Here is a 15384-nt window from a genome sequence, read left to right as displayed (position 1 = left end):
GGGGGGGTCTCCTTACAACCCATACCAGACCTAAGGGCCTGGTATGCTCCTGGGGGGGGAACCCATGCCGTTTTTTTCTTTGAAAATTGGCATGGAGTTCTCCCTCTCAGGAATGCATGCTGAGCGACGCTGTCATTTTTTCTTATAATCATTTGTTTTCCCGGCGCGTCTTTTTTTTTCACCCGTCGCAACTTTAGTGTCCCGTCGAAATTCTCAAAGCCGCCCGGCGTTAATTACGTTCGCGCGCTGCACGTCGGGAAAATTACGTCACACGCATGCGCAGTACGGCCGGCGCGGGAGCGCGCCTCATTTAAATTTTAAACGCCCCCAGGAGAGGAGGACCGCCTTACGACGGCGGCACTTAAGTTACACGGCGTGTAATTTCTACCTAAGTGCTTTGACGATCGGGCACTTAGGTAGAAATTTTAAGTCAGTGTAACTTAACTGCTGAAATTTAAGTTACGCAGACTTTTTGAGAATTTGGCCCTAAGTCTCCTATTTGCAAATAATTTATCTTTCCCCGTGAATTTAGGCCTAAATGTACTCTGCTACATTTCTTTGGTAAAACATATCTCAAATCAGTGTACATTATTTAATTTGTGGGAAAGTTATAGAGCCTACAACTACTGTACTGTATATGCAGTACATATATATATATATATATATATATATATATATATATATATATATATATATATATATATATATATATATATATATTTGAAAATCTAATTTCTCGAGGCCCTGAAATTCCCGGACGGTACAAATTCCCCTCAAAATGACCTATTTTTGGAAAGTAGACAGTCCAAGGTATTTAGTAGGAAGCATGAGTTTTTTAAGTTGTAATGTTTTGTTACAATTTTTTTTTTAATTAAGAAATTAAATAAAGTTTTTTTTTTTTTTTTCCACAAAGTTGTCATTTTAACAAGTTATTTATCACACAGCACAGGCATACTTAGAATTACACCCCAAAATACATTCTGATATGCCTCATTAATATGGAGGTTCCACATGTGTGAGACTTTTTCACCGCTTAGATGCATAAAGGGAGTCAAAATCCATAGAGTAACTTTGGGCTTTCAATGAGCATAAATTACACATAAATTATGAATCTAATTGTAATGACTACCTATCACATTTTTGGAAGCCCTGGAGCACCAGGACAGTGGAAAACCCTGTAATATGACCCCATTTTGGAAAGCAAACCCTCCAAGATATTTTCTAAAAGGCATAGAGTCTTTTGAAAATGTCATCTTATTGCCACAAGGTTTTGGAACTAGCAAGAAAGAAAATGAAAATTTGTTTTTTTTTGCAAAAAAGTTGTTAATTAACAAGATATGGGGATACCACACAAGTCAGACTTTTTCACAGTCTAGTGTGATACACAGAGGGGCCCACAATCCAAGGGGCACCTTCAGGCTTTCTAGGGGCATAAATTATGCATCCAATTCCTGACTACCTATCACATTTTTAGATGCCTTAGAGCAACAGGACAGTGGAAACACCCACCAAATGACCACATTTTGGAAGGCAAGCACCCCAAAGTATTTTCTAACAATCAAGGAGAGTCATTTTAAGACTTAATTTTTTGCCACAAGTTTAAAAAAAATGTGGAATGAAAATATATTCATTATTTACACAAAGTTGTCAGGTTAATAGGATATTTCTCACATACAGCAGGGGCATACTTAGAATTACACCCCAAAACACATTCTGATATGCCTCCTGAATATGGGGATACCACATGTGTGAGACTTTTTTTGGTGCCTGGACTGATTATGTACCAGACATTGTATCTTGTGTACCACACAAATCAACCAATTGTATCAAAAATAATGTGCTGTAATGTTCGCCTCAATATGAGTGATCAGAGAATATAGCTTAGTGTAGCGTCACCTATAGCCACCCTTGTTCCTATATGCCTACTGGTACATGGTCAGGAAGCACAGGAGGATAAAGAAAGGAAGAACAAATTTGTTTCTATTTTTTCAGGGGTGCAGTTGTCCACAGGGGATGGCTGGGACTGGTGTCTTGCAGAAACATAATCAGTCAGATGTGTAGATGGGTCTGGCACAGGCAGAGACATGATCAGCAAAGGATCAGTCCAGGCAACAAGCAGAAACATGGTAAAAAAACAGGCAAACCAGGGACACTGATTCAAGCTAAACTTATCTTGTGACACTGTGGCTGGTGTGGTGGTGATCGTAGAATTTTAACTGGCTGCAATATTATGGTTCATTAACAAATGAGATTGGGGGTGGTAAAACATTGCAGTTGAACAGTGGTTTTACCACACCTCAACTGCTACCCCCTTTAGCTGCGGCTGGGGGTGTACACCTGCGGTGGCTTTAAAGGTTTTCTTTTTCAGCTAGGGAAGGAATTATATCTTGTGTACGACCGCCAATTATGACCCATTCAAGTGAATGGGGTTGCTTGTGCGAGGTCCAAGGGGTTTAAACTGTTGGTGCGGAGGCGATACAATGTCATTACAGTGAAACAATGACTGCTGTGACAGTGAACAGGGACACTGTGACTGCTGTGGGGATGATCAGGGACACTAACTGGTGTGGCAGTGATCAGGGACACTGTAACTGGTGTGGCAGTGATCAGGGACACTGTAACTGGTGTGGCAGTGATCAGGGACACTGTAACTGGTGTGGCAGTGATCAGGGTCCCTGCAACTGGTGTGGCAGTGATCAGGGTCCCTGCAACTGGTGTGGCAGTGATCAGGGTCCCTGCAACTGGTGTGGCAGTGATCAGGGTCCAAGCAACTGGTGTGGCTGTAATCAGGGTTCTTGCAACTGGGGTGGCAGTGATCAGGGACACTGCAACTGGGGGTTGCATTGATTAGGGGAAATATAACTGGTGTGGCAGGAATCAATGACACTGTAACTGGTGTGGCAGTGATCAGGGATACTGTAACTGGTGTGGCGGTGATTAGGAACAATATGACTGATTTGGCATGATCAGGGACACTGCGACTGGTTTGCCAGTGATTAGGGACACTAACTGGTGACAGAGTAGTCCAGTGTCCATTTTTTTACACTATGATTGCTTCTTATGCCGCGTACATACGGTCGTTTTTTGTGATGTAAAAAAACATTGTTTTTTGTGATTAAAAAAAAAGAACGTTTTTCAAACTTCATTTTCAAAAACGACGCAGCATACACACCATCGTTTTTTCCAAAAGCTCTAGCAAAGCGCGGTTACGTTCAGCACGTACGATGGCACTCTGTTCCATTCAAACTCGCGTCCTAACTTGCTTCTGAGCATGCGTGGGTTTAAAAACGTTGTTTTAAACGTCGTTTTAGCAACACACGGTCATTTTTTGTGACACAAAAAACGACGTTTTGAAAAACGACATAAAAAATTTAAGCATGCTCGATTTTTTTTTTTGTCGTTTTTCAGAAGACCTAAAACAACGTTTTCCCCACACACGGTCATTTTAAATGACGTTTTTAAAAACAACGTTTTTTTTTCATCACAAAAAATGTCCGTCTGTACGCGGCATTACAGTGATGATCACTTTAAAAGCAATTGTTTTAACTGTCATGCATTCATGACTTCGTTTACTATTGGGGTTGCTATGATTGGTTACAGATATCACATGATACAGGACAGCTGTAATTAGCCCGGTACCATGTGATCACTGTGACCAATCACATAAATCACAATAGTAAGCCACGATATCATGAATGAAAGCCATTCATGACAGTTGTTAACTTGGGATCATGATCCTGTGATTGATCACAGTGATCACATAGTACCCTGGGCCAATCACAGCGGCTCAGTACCGATCACTAATCCGCTGTGTCCACCGATCACACTACTGTGCGCCCCGGGGGGAACACGTGAGATGCACAAGCAGGTTGACGTCCAATGACATCCTCCCAAAACTGGAGAGCCCCTACCAGCCATATATGTACATTGACCGGAGGGGAAGTGACCAGTGTAGAACTAAAGGATTTTTTTTTTAAGTTAGAATAAAGTAAGGTAGGGTTATGACTCCTGTAAAGTTTATTTTTGTCATCCATGTCCCATTGGGGAGATGTTCCTTCACTTCCTGTCCCATGCCCAATCAGGAAGTGAGAGAAAGTCCCTCTAAAGTGAATTAAAGTTGTCACCAGGGTCACTAGAGCCAGTGTCTCCATCGGAAGATATCTCTACTATTCATGTTATGGACACAACCCAAAATGTGTGATCTTCTTTTACTTTCACTTTAGTTGATAATTAGATAATGGCAAACAGGACAAATAGAGAGGGTGAATCTCCCTAAGAGGGACACAGACAGCAATAAAAACTCACTCTATCCAAAACCAAAAAAAAAGTTTTGCCTTTAGTTATACTTTAATATCTTTTATCTACACATAACTATTCTGTTTAACTGTATCTTTTCTTCATTTTTGTATAAGTAATTTTAGGTTAGGAATTGCTATTATATGTGCATCAGATTTGATTATGATCTCCCATAAACTCCCAGGAGATTTTAAATTATATTGTACATTTTTTTGCCTAATAAACACCAAGGGGCATATTTATAAAGCAGTTTTAATTACAATGATAGTGACTGATTCACCACCAGTGAATGTTTAGTAAAAGTCACATTTACTACTCTAAAAAAATATGCCCACAAATGCCCTGCTCTAATACCATTATGTAATTAAATTCTTCACCACACTATAATTGCTGACCCCTTGTGAATATCTTGCCTAATGCCGCATACAGACGGTCATCTGTTGTGATGAAAAAAAATGACGTTTTTGAAAACGTCATTTAAAATGGTAGTGTGTGGGGAAAACGTTGTTTTATGTCTTCAGAAAAACGACCAAAAAAAAATTCGAACATGCTCGAATTTTTTGTGTCATTTTTCAAAATGTCGTTTTTTGTGTCAATTAAAATGATAGTGTGTGGGCAAAATGACGTTGAAAACGACGTTTTTAAACCCGCACATGCTCAGAAGCAAGTTATGAAGCGAGCTTCAATGGAACAGAGTGCCGTCATACTTGCTGAACGTAACATCGCTTTGCTAGAGCATTTTGAAAAACGATGGTGTGTATGCTACATCGTTTTTGAAAATGAAGTTTCAAAAATGTCGTTTTTTTTCATCACTTCAAACGTCATTTTTTTCACAAAAAATGACCGTCTGTACGCGGCATAAGTTTTAGAATGCCAACTTCTTCTGTAGACAATAGTGAAAGTTGTTTTATTCTGAAATAATAACTAAGATTATGGCAAGATGATAAAAATGAACCTGAATTATATTTTATTAAAAAACAAATATTTAACCAATTCCTAACTCACTTGAAATAGAAATTTATATCTGGTATCTTGTTTGCGGCAGGAAATGCATCAGGCTTAATGTTGGTTCCACTTAGGCTTGTGTTGGCTGTAGCACCTGCATTCATAAAACAGTAGTAAATAAGCAAAATAACACAACAGTATCCATTCTTAGTTGAGATTTGCATGCTTCCAGATGATAGAAATGTGTTCAGGTAATAAAACAAAAATAAGTCATATAACTCTGAAACTCTGCAGCCTTAGGCCAGGAGTTTTAATGTTCAGGCTTGACAGATCTGCAGTGATTACTTTTATAATAGATTACTTTGTATTTTAAGGCAACCCAGACGCAAATCAGAGAAAAAAGGCAGTGGTAAAAATATTACAAAATCATATGACAAGGAGTCCCTATGGAGCATGTTGGTCTTTCTGTACATACACAGCAAGAGATAATATCCATATACAGTAGATAATATCCATATACAGTAGATAATATCCATATACAGTAGCATTAACTAAGAAAATAATAAGTATCTCAAAACTATTAACGGAATTTCACAATGGAATTGTGCAGTAGTGGGAATAATAGGTACAAATAAGAGGGGGAGAGGGAAGGGGGGGGGAGGGGAGAAGGGTAGGAAGGGGTAAAGTGGTATCAGAGACTGCAATCCAGCTGGAATTGGGAAAAACAGTTAAGTCAGAAAATAGGCTTAGAATTTGGAGATGCCCTCATATATTATGCAGGTTGCCAGGATATTTTGAAAACCTTTAAACGGATTTCTCAGTGGTGCTATAATTACAATACATTAAAGCAGAGGTTCCTGCGGGTTCTGCTTTTTTTTTTTTAAATCTGCAATGCTTTTTATTATATCAAGTAAGGTACTACTCACTTGCTAGCAGCTCGTACGTCCGTCGATTCGGTTTTCGTCCAAAAGGATAACTTATAAAAAACAGTCCTGGGCATTTCCATCTTGCTTGTGGGCATTGTGAAGCCCACAAGCAAACACTTCCTGGATTCCTAGTAACATGACACGCTTTGCGAGTCATGTGACCTGCTTCCCGCGTCACGTGACACTCGAGCTAGCGCGAGAATACACGCCTAGCTATTTCGGATGGTCTCCTGTGAGTGTTAAAACGTCACTCCCAGGAGACCTTGCGCCCATTACGCCTCGAGTCATCGGGGGAAAAAGAGCGACACGCCCACTCCCTGCAGGGAAGAAGACCCGGAAGTGAGGCTGAATACAGGTAAGGGTACAGATCTTAAAAAAAAATGACAACACTACAATCATTTATTAAGGCTGCAGAAATGATAGATAGAAAGTTCAGTTTGAGGGTGAACCTCCGCTTTAAGCTTGTATGTTGTTATTCACAGAGCTGAGCTGTATTATATGGGTTTATACCTGTTTGCAAATACATACATTATAGTCACACACCAAGAAAATTTGCTTGTATGAGTTGCTGATGGGTTTTTGCCTTTTAGTGACAGGTACATAGTACATAGTATAGTATAAGGAGTATAAGGAGTATAGTATATTATAAGAGGTATAGTGCTGCATTGAAACATACCTAGAAAAGAATCAGCCAAACTGACTGACTGTGATGACAAAGCTGTTCGGAATCCCTTGCTATCAGATGGAATGACTGTGGATTGGCAGACAAATGTTTTTACAAAATTTGAAATGTCATCAGGCTCTGCTTCCATGTCTTTGGCTGTGACGTCAGTAATGTTATCAGTGCATACAGCCATCCTTTCCCCCTTAAAAAAAAGAACACACTACTTTAGCAATTTCACAAATTGTTATTATTTTTGAAATTTCCAAAATTGTCTGCTTTGTATAAATATATACAGTACAAAATGCAAGAAATAATATTCATGGAATGCTTCTCCTGAACAATATATCATTTAACCATCATTTAACCTTAAGGTTGGGTTCATACTATTGCGAATTGGATTTGGTATTGTGACCGGCTCTCTATGGAGCCGGTTCATACATCTCCAGAGCGGCTCCGGTAGAGTTCTGTGCGTCTTCTGGTCCGTTTCAGGTCTGAATTCAGCCAAAAGTTCAGATTGAAATTGGACTTGAAACGGTGAACAGTGATGCCCTGGAGCCGCAGTGTGAATCCAGCCTAAAAATTCTATTGCATGGGTGATTCCGGAAGGGGTGAAGTGATAGATCTATTGGGTTTCCCAAGTGGTTAGTCTAAACAGAAGACAAATATGACCCATTGCACAAATGTGTCGTTGATGACAGTGCGCATGTCTGGACGTGTTATTGCTACACATTCCATTACTTTTGGATAGTCATTCTTCTATATAAATAGGTAGATTCACAAAGAGTTAGGCCGGCTTATCTACAGATAAGCCGACCTAACTCTGAATCTAAGCCGGCCTATGTTTAAGTGTATTCTCTAACAGAGATACACTTAAACATACCTAAGATAGGCTGGCTTGCGCCATTCTATCTTAGGCTGCAATGTTTCTTTTGCCCGCTAGATGTCGCTGCCATTGCGGCCGGCCTAGATTATGTAAATGAGGGGCTACGCCGATTCCCGACGATTTACGAGCGTACGCCGGGCCTACACCGTCGAGTTACGTAGTTTCCGTACGCGATAGGCTGCCTAAAGTTATTCCACCTATGAGGTGGAATAACAATGTTAAGTATGGCCGCCGTTCCCGCCGCGAGGTTCGAATTTTTTACGTTGTTTGCGCAAGTCGTCCGTGAATCGGGATTTACGTAGTTTACGTACGCGTCGAAATCAATAGGCCCGTACGGCCTACTTAGCCGCAATGCGCACTGGGAAATGTAGTCGCCCGGCGCATGCGCAGTGTAAAAAACGTCAAATAACGTGAGGTCAAGCCTCATTTCAATAACACACGCCCCCCTCCCAGTCATTTGAATTAGGCACGCTTACGCCCGCTCGTTTTAGGCTACGCCGCCTAAAATTTGAAGGTAAGTGGTTTGAGAATCACTTTTAACCTAAATAATTTAAGGCGGTGTAGCCTAAAAAGAGTAGGCTAGGCCGTCCTAATTTTAGGCGCCCGTACGTGAATCTACCCCAAAGTGAGCAGGAAAACAGCTTAGTGTAACTGACATCAATAGACTCTCCTAGCCAAGGCCCATAGATCAGTAATTGCTGGAGAACACAACGGGAATTGAGAAACTCATCAATACACTATGTTGTCTAAGTCAAGGTTCTCTTGTAACCATCTGCAAACATTTCCGTATTTCCATATGTTACATGTGATTTTTACATCCACAACTATTTCCAAAACTCTGCAATTTACAAGTGATACTTAATCAGATTACTGAAAAGATTAAAATTGCATTCTGTTTGAGCTGATTATTCTGCTGTATGGTGTCACTCAATGCGGTCTTTAATGCTGATTGGACGCTGGGCAATTTCTTGGACCCCCCCCCATGCAATTTTGCTCTCCAGCTGCTCTGAGACATACAATAAGTATCAGCTAGACTTAAAATCAGTTTACTGTATCAGATCAGGCAGTGATTACGATTGGTTGCCAGAGGTTACAGCATATCATTACCACTTACTGACTGGATGCTAGAGGTTATAGCACATGATTTATTCTTGTTGATTGGTTGCTAGAGATTACTGTACAGTAATACTGCTCACTGATTGGTTGCTAGAGGTTACAGCACATCATCTCTTCACTGCAGAGGGGCATGATATACATATGATTGCCACCTTTATTACATATGAATTGTGCCGGCCTCAGCTATTTACATATGAATGCTCCCGCTATTTACATATGAATAACAGGTATGGAGTTGGGTGTATGGGATTGTATTGTGTTTTTTATTTTGTTTGTTTATTATAATTTTTTTGTGGTTGAACTGGATGGACTTGTGTCTTTTTTCAACCTGACAAACTATGTAACTATGTAACATGTAAACACAGGGTCTGCAGGTGAGTCATCTGTATACAACAATAGAGCAGAGCTGGGCAGCATTAGTAGCAGCACTTCACGCTGAGATATCAGGACACAGCAAAGGACTAAAACTTCAAGGGACAAGGGAATTTAAACTGGGATAGTTGGCAAGTATGAGGCAGCTGCTTTGGGCCCCACAACAATGACAGGGCCCAGGGCAACTTCCCCTTTTGCCCTGCCTTAAAACGGCCCTGGTGTCACTGAATTAAGTATATGTGCAATATGTGTTAAAGTTCTTACTCCATTTCCGCATAGACTGATGTTGAATACATGAAAGTATTTTGTCCCTTTGGAAGTAAAACTGGGTCCATTCGTAAGGGTTGTCACACTGCTTAGGCTGTTGAAATTGTATATTAAACTCCGGTTTTCATGTATGACTGACCAGGAGCAGTCACTAAAGCAAGCTGAATGATCCTGAAAAAAAGAATGCATGTCATTAGGCATAGGATGTTTTCATTCTAAAGTATTGCTAATACTTAAAACCAATAAACCAAAATAAAATGTAAAAATTAAAAGAGCAATTTAAAGATTATATATGTCTATTACATTAATTTCTGTAGTCACATCATTGGTACAGTGGTACATGATACAGTATATACACTTGATATAGGAAAACTAAAAAAAAAAATCAAACTCTTTCATTTCAGTGCAATTTTGTCAAAAAATACAGTGTTTGTTGGGACAATAATTACCGTTTATATACTTTCCCAGATGTATGTAGCAGCAGAGAAGCTGTCTACACCAACCACAATAACATGGACTAAGAGTGGTGGGGTTTAAAAGGAAAGGGGATATGGTTTCCAACCACCATAAGTTTGGCGTATGCTTAAAAGGGTCTGCCCTGTGCGGTTGCCCCTTTCCTCCCGCCCTTGGTGGGGGATCCCTGGACACACTGCCCTGTTCTGTGTACCCCCTCGGGATATGCCTCAGCAATCACTTGTTTTTAATACCTGGTCAGTTACCCCATTATGGACCCAAATTTTCCAATACTGTTTCATTTTGCAACTATATTAGACCTGTATACTTTTCATTCTTTTTGTATATTGCATAGTTTTGATCCACCTGATATTCCCTGAGGAAGATTATCTTTAATCGAAATGCGTTGGGAAGAAGCTGGCTATCTAAAATGCACTTTATGGTCACCCTTAGCTGGGCAACGACTAGATGACTATGTATAGTGTTTAGACCAGATATTTTCGATGCAATTTTTACTTTTTGTATAAAAAAAGTATTTTCTTTTTAATTACATTGTTTCAATTTCTTGGCTGCCATAAAGTCCCATGGGAGACACCTTATTTTTATTTAGTCTAAAGGGACGGAGCAACCTCTGACTCATACTTACCTCAACTTAGTTTAATATGCTTAAAAGGGTGGTACGTGCTTCTGACTAAGCCAAGAAAAAACTAGAAGGCTTAGCATGAAGATGCTTCTAGCTGATTTTTCAAATGTAAAGCAATATTTTATTTGTGCGCAGAAGGATTGCTTTTGTACGGTTTGGTTCAGATGAATTAAATGTTTTAAGACCTTTCATGTCAGATGACCCTGGAATTTCAAATACAGTATGAGATTGAGAGACAAGATTCGTCTCATGCATAAGTGCTTAAAGTGTTACTAAACCCACAACAGTGAAATCTGTCTGTATATGCAGCATAGCATGCTTGTTATACTCACTGTTGAATTTACAGGGTTAATCCTCTGCATTGTGTAAAAAGGCTGTTTTATCCTGTATGCACAGATCCTTCTCTGGCTAACACATGCAGGGTAGATGACCTGCACATGCTCAGTTGTGTCTTTTATGCTGGAGAGCACAACAGTAAAATCAGTCTTTATATGCAGTATAGCATGCTTGTTATACTCACTGTGGAACTTAAGGGGTTAATCCTCTGCATTGTGTAAAAAGGCTGTTTTATCTTGTGTGCATAGATCCTCCCCTTCCTGCACGGTCTATCTGGGGAATGCCAGCTAACACAGGCAGGGTAGTCGACCTGCACATGCTCAGTTGTGTCTTTTATGCTGGAGAGAACATTTACTTGTTCTCAGAGCTAGCCAGGTCACATGATATTGACATCACACATGTGGACGTGTATACAGGCTGCAGTGGAAATCTCCTCCTACCTGAACTCTCAGAAGTGGGGAGACTGTGCAGTTTATCATGTAACCGTGGTATACAGATCACCCAAAAAATGTATAGTGGCAATATTTTAAGGTAAAAATAATATTTATAAGCTGTGGGCACTGTGGGTGGATTACCGATTACTCATATTACTGGGTTTAGTAACACTTTAAGGCCACTTCTTATTACAAAATGTAACAGCACTTTTGTACCAGCCTCGATGTCTATGTATAGACTGTTTATTTCCTCTGTCCTCGACTCCTCGGCCTAAAGATCAGACAGCAAACGGGTTGCTGAGAGCAACACTGTTTAAACAATCAGATCTGACAAAAGATAATGGGAGAGTAATACTGCCTAAGCTATCAGATCAGACAGAAAGTAATGAGCATGCTATAGGGCACTTAGCATAAGGTACCTTGTTACTTCTACTTGCAGGACCACAAGGAATGCAGGCCTCCTTTCCATACACTTGATGTGAAGACAAGTATGTGTTGACCGGGCATTCTTTACATCGACTGCTCTCTTTATCAATATAATGTCCTGCAGGACACGGGACACAGGAAGATCTTAGCTGCTGAGAACCCATGGCACAGGCACGGCAGGTTGATGCTACTCCATCCATAACATTGGTTACAGTTATTGAATAGATCTTCACAACATCATTTGTATATCCCCGGCTCACTCCCTGCTAAATAAACAATGAACAAATCAGTATAATTTCATTTCAACTATTTTGCTGCAATATTAACAATCTCAAAACATTAAACATGTGATCAATGGCCTTTTAAATAAATGAAGACAGTCTTATTAAGAGTGTATTATGCCTCTGCCTACACAAACAACCAAGATAAAAAAACTGCTCTTGTTATTTCTAAAGTTATCTATGATAGCAAATGTAAATTCCATAGAGCAAGATATTTATATAGGAGTTTAAAAGATAGCATATTAAAGCGGGAGTTCACCCATTTGTTAAATTTTTTTTTTTCTCCCCTTAGATTCCTGCTCGTTCGGTCTAGGGGAATCGGCTATTTGTATTAAAATATGAGCAGTACTTACCCGTTTTCGAGCTGCATCTTCTTCCGTCGCTTCCGGGTATGGGTCTTCAGGAGCGGGCGTTCCTTCTTGATTGACATTCTTCCGAGAGGCTTCCGACGGTCGCATCCATCGCGTCACTCGTAGCCGAAAGAAGCCGAACGTCGGTGCGGCTCTATACTGCGCCTGCGCACCGACGTTCGGCTTCTTTCGGAAAATCGTGACGCGATGGATGCGACCGTCGGAAGCCTCTCGGAAGACTGTCAATCAAGAAGGAACGCCCATTCCCGAAGCCCATACCCGGAAGCGACGGAGAGGATGCATCTCGTAAACGGGTAAGTACTGCACATATTTTACAACAAATAGCCGATTCCCCTAGAGAAAACGAGCAGGAATCTAAGGGGAAAAAGTGCCCTCTAAGGGTGAACCCCCGCTTTAAAAAGATTTGTCTATGGTATTTCCAGGGACCATATTTATGGTGCCCAAATCTTCTGAACTGAAACCATTTAATGCAAATCTTTCAGCCAGAAGAATAAGGATTGACTTAAAGTGGAGTTCCACCCTAAAAAAAAAAAAAAATCCTGGAAAAAAATAGAAAAAAAAATAGATTTTTCCTACTAGCACAACCCCCCCCCCCCAAAAAAAAAATCCCTCTTAGCACAAATGACCGCCCCTCTCTACCAAATCACTTCTTCTAGCACAAATGCACCAAATCCCCCCTCTTTTGGCACAAATCCTCTTCCCAAACACAAATCCCCCCCAAATCAGCATTCTTAGCAACCCTCCTAATTTACCGTCCTAGAACAATTCTTATCCCCTGCCACCCTCTAAATTACCCCTCCCAACACAAATCCCCACCCCAATCTCCCCAAGGTGCCCCCCCCCCCCACACACACACAAAAACATACTTGGGGGGCCACACCCTAAAATGCGTTTAAATTCAAGATGGTGCTGCTATAAGACCAACAAACAGATTACAGCGCACACATTCAAGAATGACATTTATCCTGCAAGGATAGTTAAAAACATCTGAACATATTAAAAAAATAAAAATACGGGGGTTTGGTCACACTATATGGCCAATAGTGCTAAGCCCACTTACTGCAATATGACCATATAGTGTGACTACACTCCCGTATTTTTTTTAATATGTTCAGGTGTTTTTAACTAGCCTTCCAGGATAAATGTAATTCTTGAATGTGTGCACTGTTATCTGTTTTGTACTGCCCCCCCCCCCCCCCACACACACACACACACATATCACAGTGCCCAGGGAAGCCTTCCCTTCTGCCCACCCTTTGTCCCAAACCTGATAATCAGTATAAAATAATGAATGTGTTAGGTTCCTGTATCATTAAATCTGTTCATTTTTTTAAAGAATTTACACTATTTCACAGACTGTTCAAAGCACACTGAAATAGAATGGTGAATACCATACTAGCTGACAAGTGTTTCATACTATCGTTAACTTGTATTCTCGAAATGAAATACTTCAGTAGGTAATATACTTACATATTGTGCTTGGTTGGTTTTCTGAAATGCCCATGTAAACATGTATGTAGCATTCTTGGGTATGATGTGAGTGTAAGACTGCTTTTCCCGATTTCCTCCCCATGATTCTACCACACTTGTTGTTTTTCTGTTTACATCCTATAAAAAAATGAGAAAAAATTCACAAAAATAAAATCAAATGAAACAATATCTCCAATGTCCAGGTTTTAACAGCCCCCCATGTAATAGACCAATGACATGGGGGAGAACACAAGGCAGGCTGACAACCCTGCTGCTCATTTGCAGGCAGCAGCTTAGCGTTGTCAGTATGCACCAGGGAGTTCAGTTAATGTCAGTATCTCCACACAATAAACTTTATACCAGATTTACAAAATAATTATTTGCTTATAAAAACTGTATAGAGCAAAATTTGATGCCAAACATACTTAAAATTTGATTTTGGGTTTATATACAACCATTATCAACCACAAATGTAAAGGACAGTGATGGAAAATAAATACCTTGAAAAATAACATTGCCATTAACAGACATAATAAATCTAAGGGCTTAGAGATACTACAGGCACTGGCAACCCCTGTGAATTCTTAAGCCTCGTACACACGATCACTCTAGTCTGAAGGACCGTTGTCATCGGTTAACCGATGAAGCTGACTGATCGTGTCAGAACGTGGTGTCGTAAAACACAACGACGTGCTGAAAAAAAGTTCAATGCTTCCAAGCATGTGTCGACTTGATTCTGAGCATGCGTGGATTTTTAACCAATGGTTGTGCCTACTAACGATTGGTTTTGACCTATCGGTTAGGAATCCATTGGTTAAATTTAAAGCAAGTTGGCTTTTTTTTAACCTATGGTTAAACAACCTATGGGGCCCACACACGATCGGTTTTGACCGATGAAAACGGTCCATCAGACCGTTGTCCTCTGGTTAACCTATCGTGTGTACGAGGCCTAAGAGAAAATGTTTAAAGAAAATAAATGTGTAAGGGATGCTAGCTTAACCTAATAAAGGGCAGACATCTATCCCAGACATGGATCCACATGATTCTCTCTGAGAAGCCCTGTTACTGCGAAGTGCGGATCTATTTCCACTGGCAGTATGGGAGCTTTTATTACATTTATAAGGCATCAATGACCACCAACTAGGATATACTTTTATTAGAGTGGGTCAAGCACAACTAACCACCAGTTAATGGGATGCTTTATTGAGAGGCCCAGGGCACCATCAATAAAATGCCATTACTGACCTAGACATCTAAATATGCTAGTTATCTGACTTCCACCTAACCGCTTTAGTATACATTTGCATTAGGGCTCATTTATACTTGCTTCGGCTTCAACACACATTAATGGCTAGTTTACACTTGCTTCAAAACAAAGCTTCGGACACGCTTTGTTAAAGCTCTATGAACGCTAGTCAAAGCCCCTGTCACTAAATAAAATGGTTAGCTTACAGTTGCTAGTTGACAGTCAACTGTGATAAAACCAGCCTGAATTGGGTTC

At 40.2% G+C, this 15384-nt stretch overlaps 1 protein-coding gene across 1 annotated transcript in view; it reads right to left on the bottom strand.

Moving 5' to 3' along the window:
- ELAPOR2 (endosome-lysosome associated apoptosis and autophagy regulator family member 2) overlaps positions 1-15384 on the bottom strand; it is a 159249-nt gene that overhangs the window by 26513 nt on the left and 117352 nt on the right. The window contains exons 13-17 of the mRNA XM_040343432.1: positions 13884-14021; positions 11755-12024; positions 9467-9640; positions 6844-7033; positions 5302-5395 (exon numbers count right to left, since the gene is read on the bottom strand). Of these exons, the coding sequence (XP_040199366.1) occupies positions 5302-5395; positions 6844-7033; positions 9467-9640; positions 11755-12024; positions 13884-14021 (866 nt within the window). The remainder of the gene's footprint in view (positions 1-5301; positions 5396-6843; positions 7034-9466; positions 9641-11754; positions 12025-13883; positions 14022-15384) is intronic.

This window comes from Rana temporaria, chromosome 3, assembly GCF_905171775.1.
Source record: "Rana temporaria chromosome 3, aRanTem1.1, whole genome shotgun sequence".
NCBI classification, from domain to species: Eukaryota; Metazoa; Chordata; class Amphibia; order Anura; family Ranidae; genus Rana; species Rana temporaria.
Note: the sequence above shows the minus strand (reverse complement) of the source record. Positions and strands in the feature narration are given on the sequence as shown.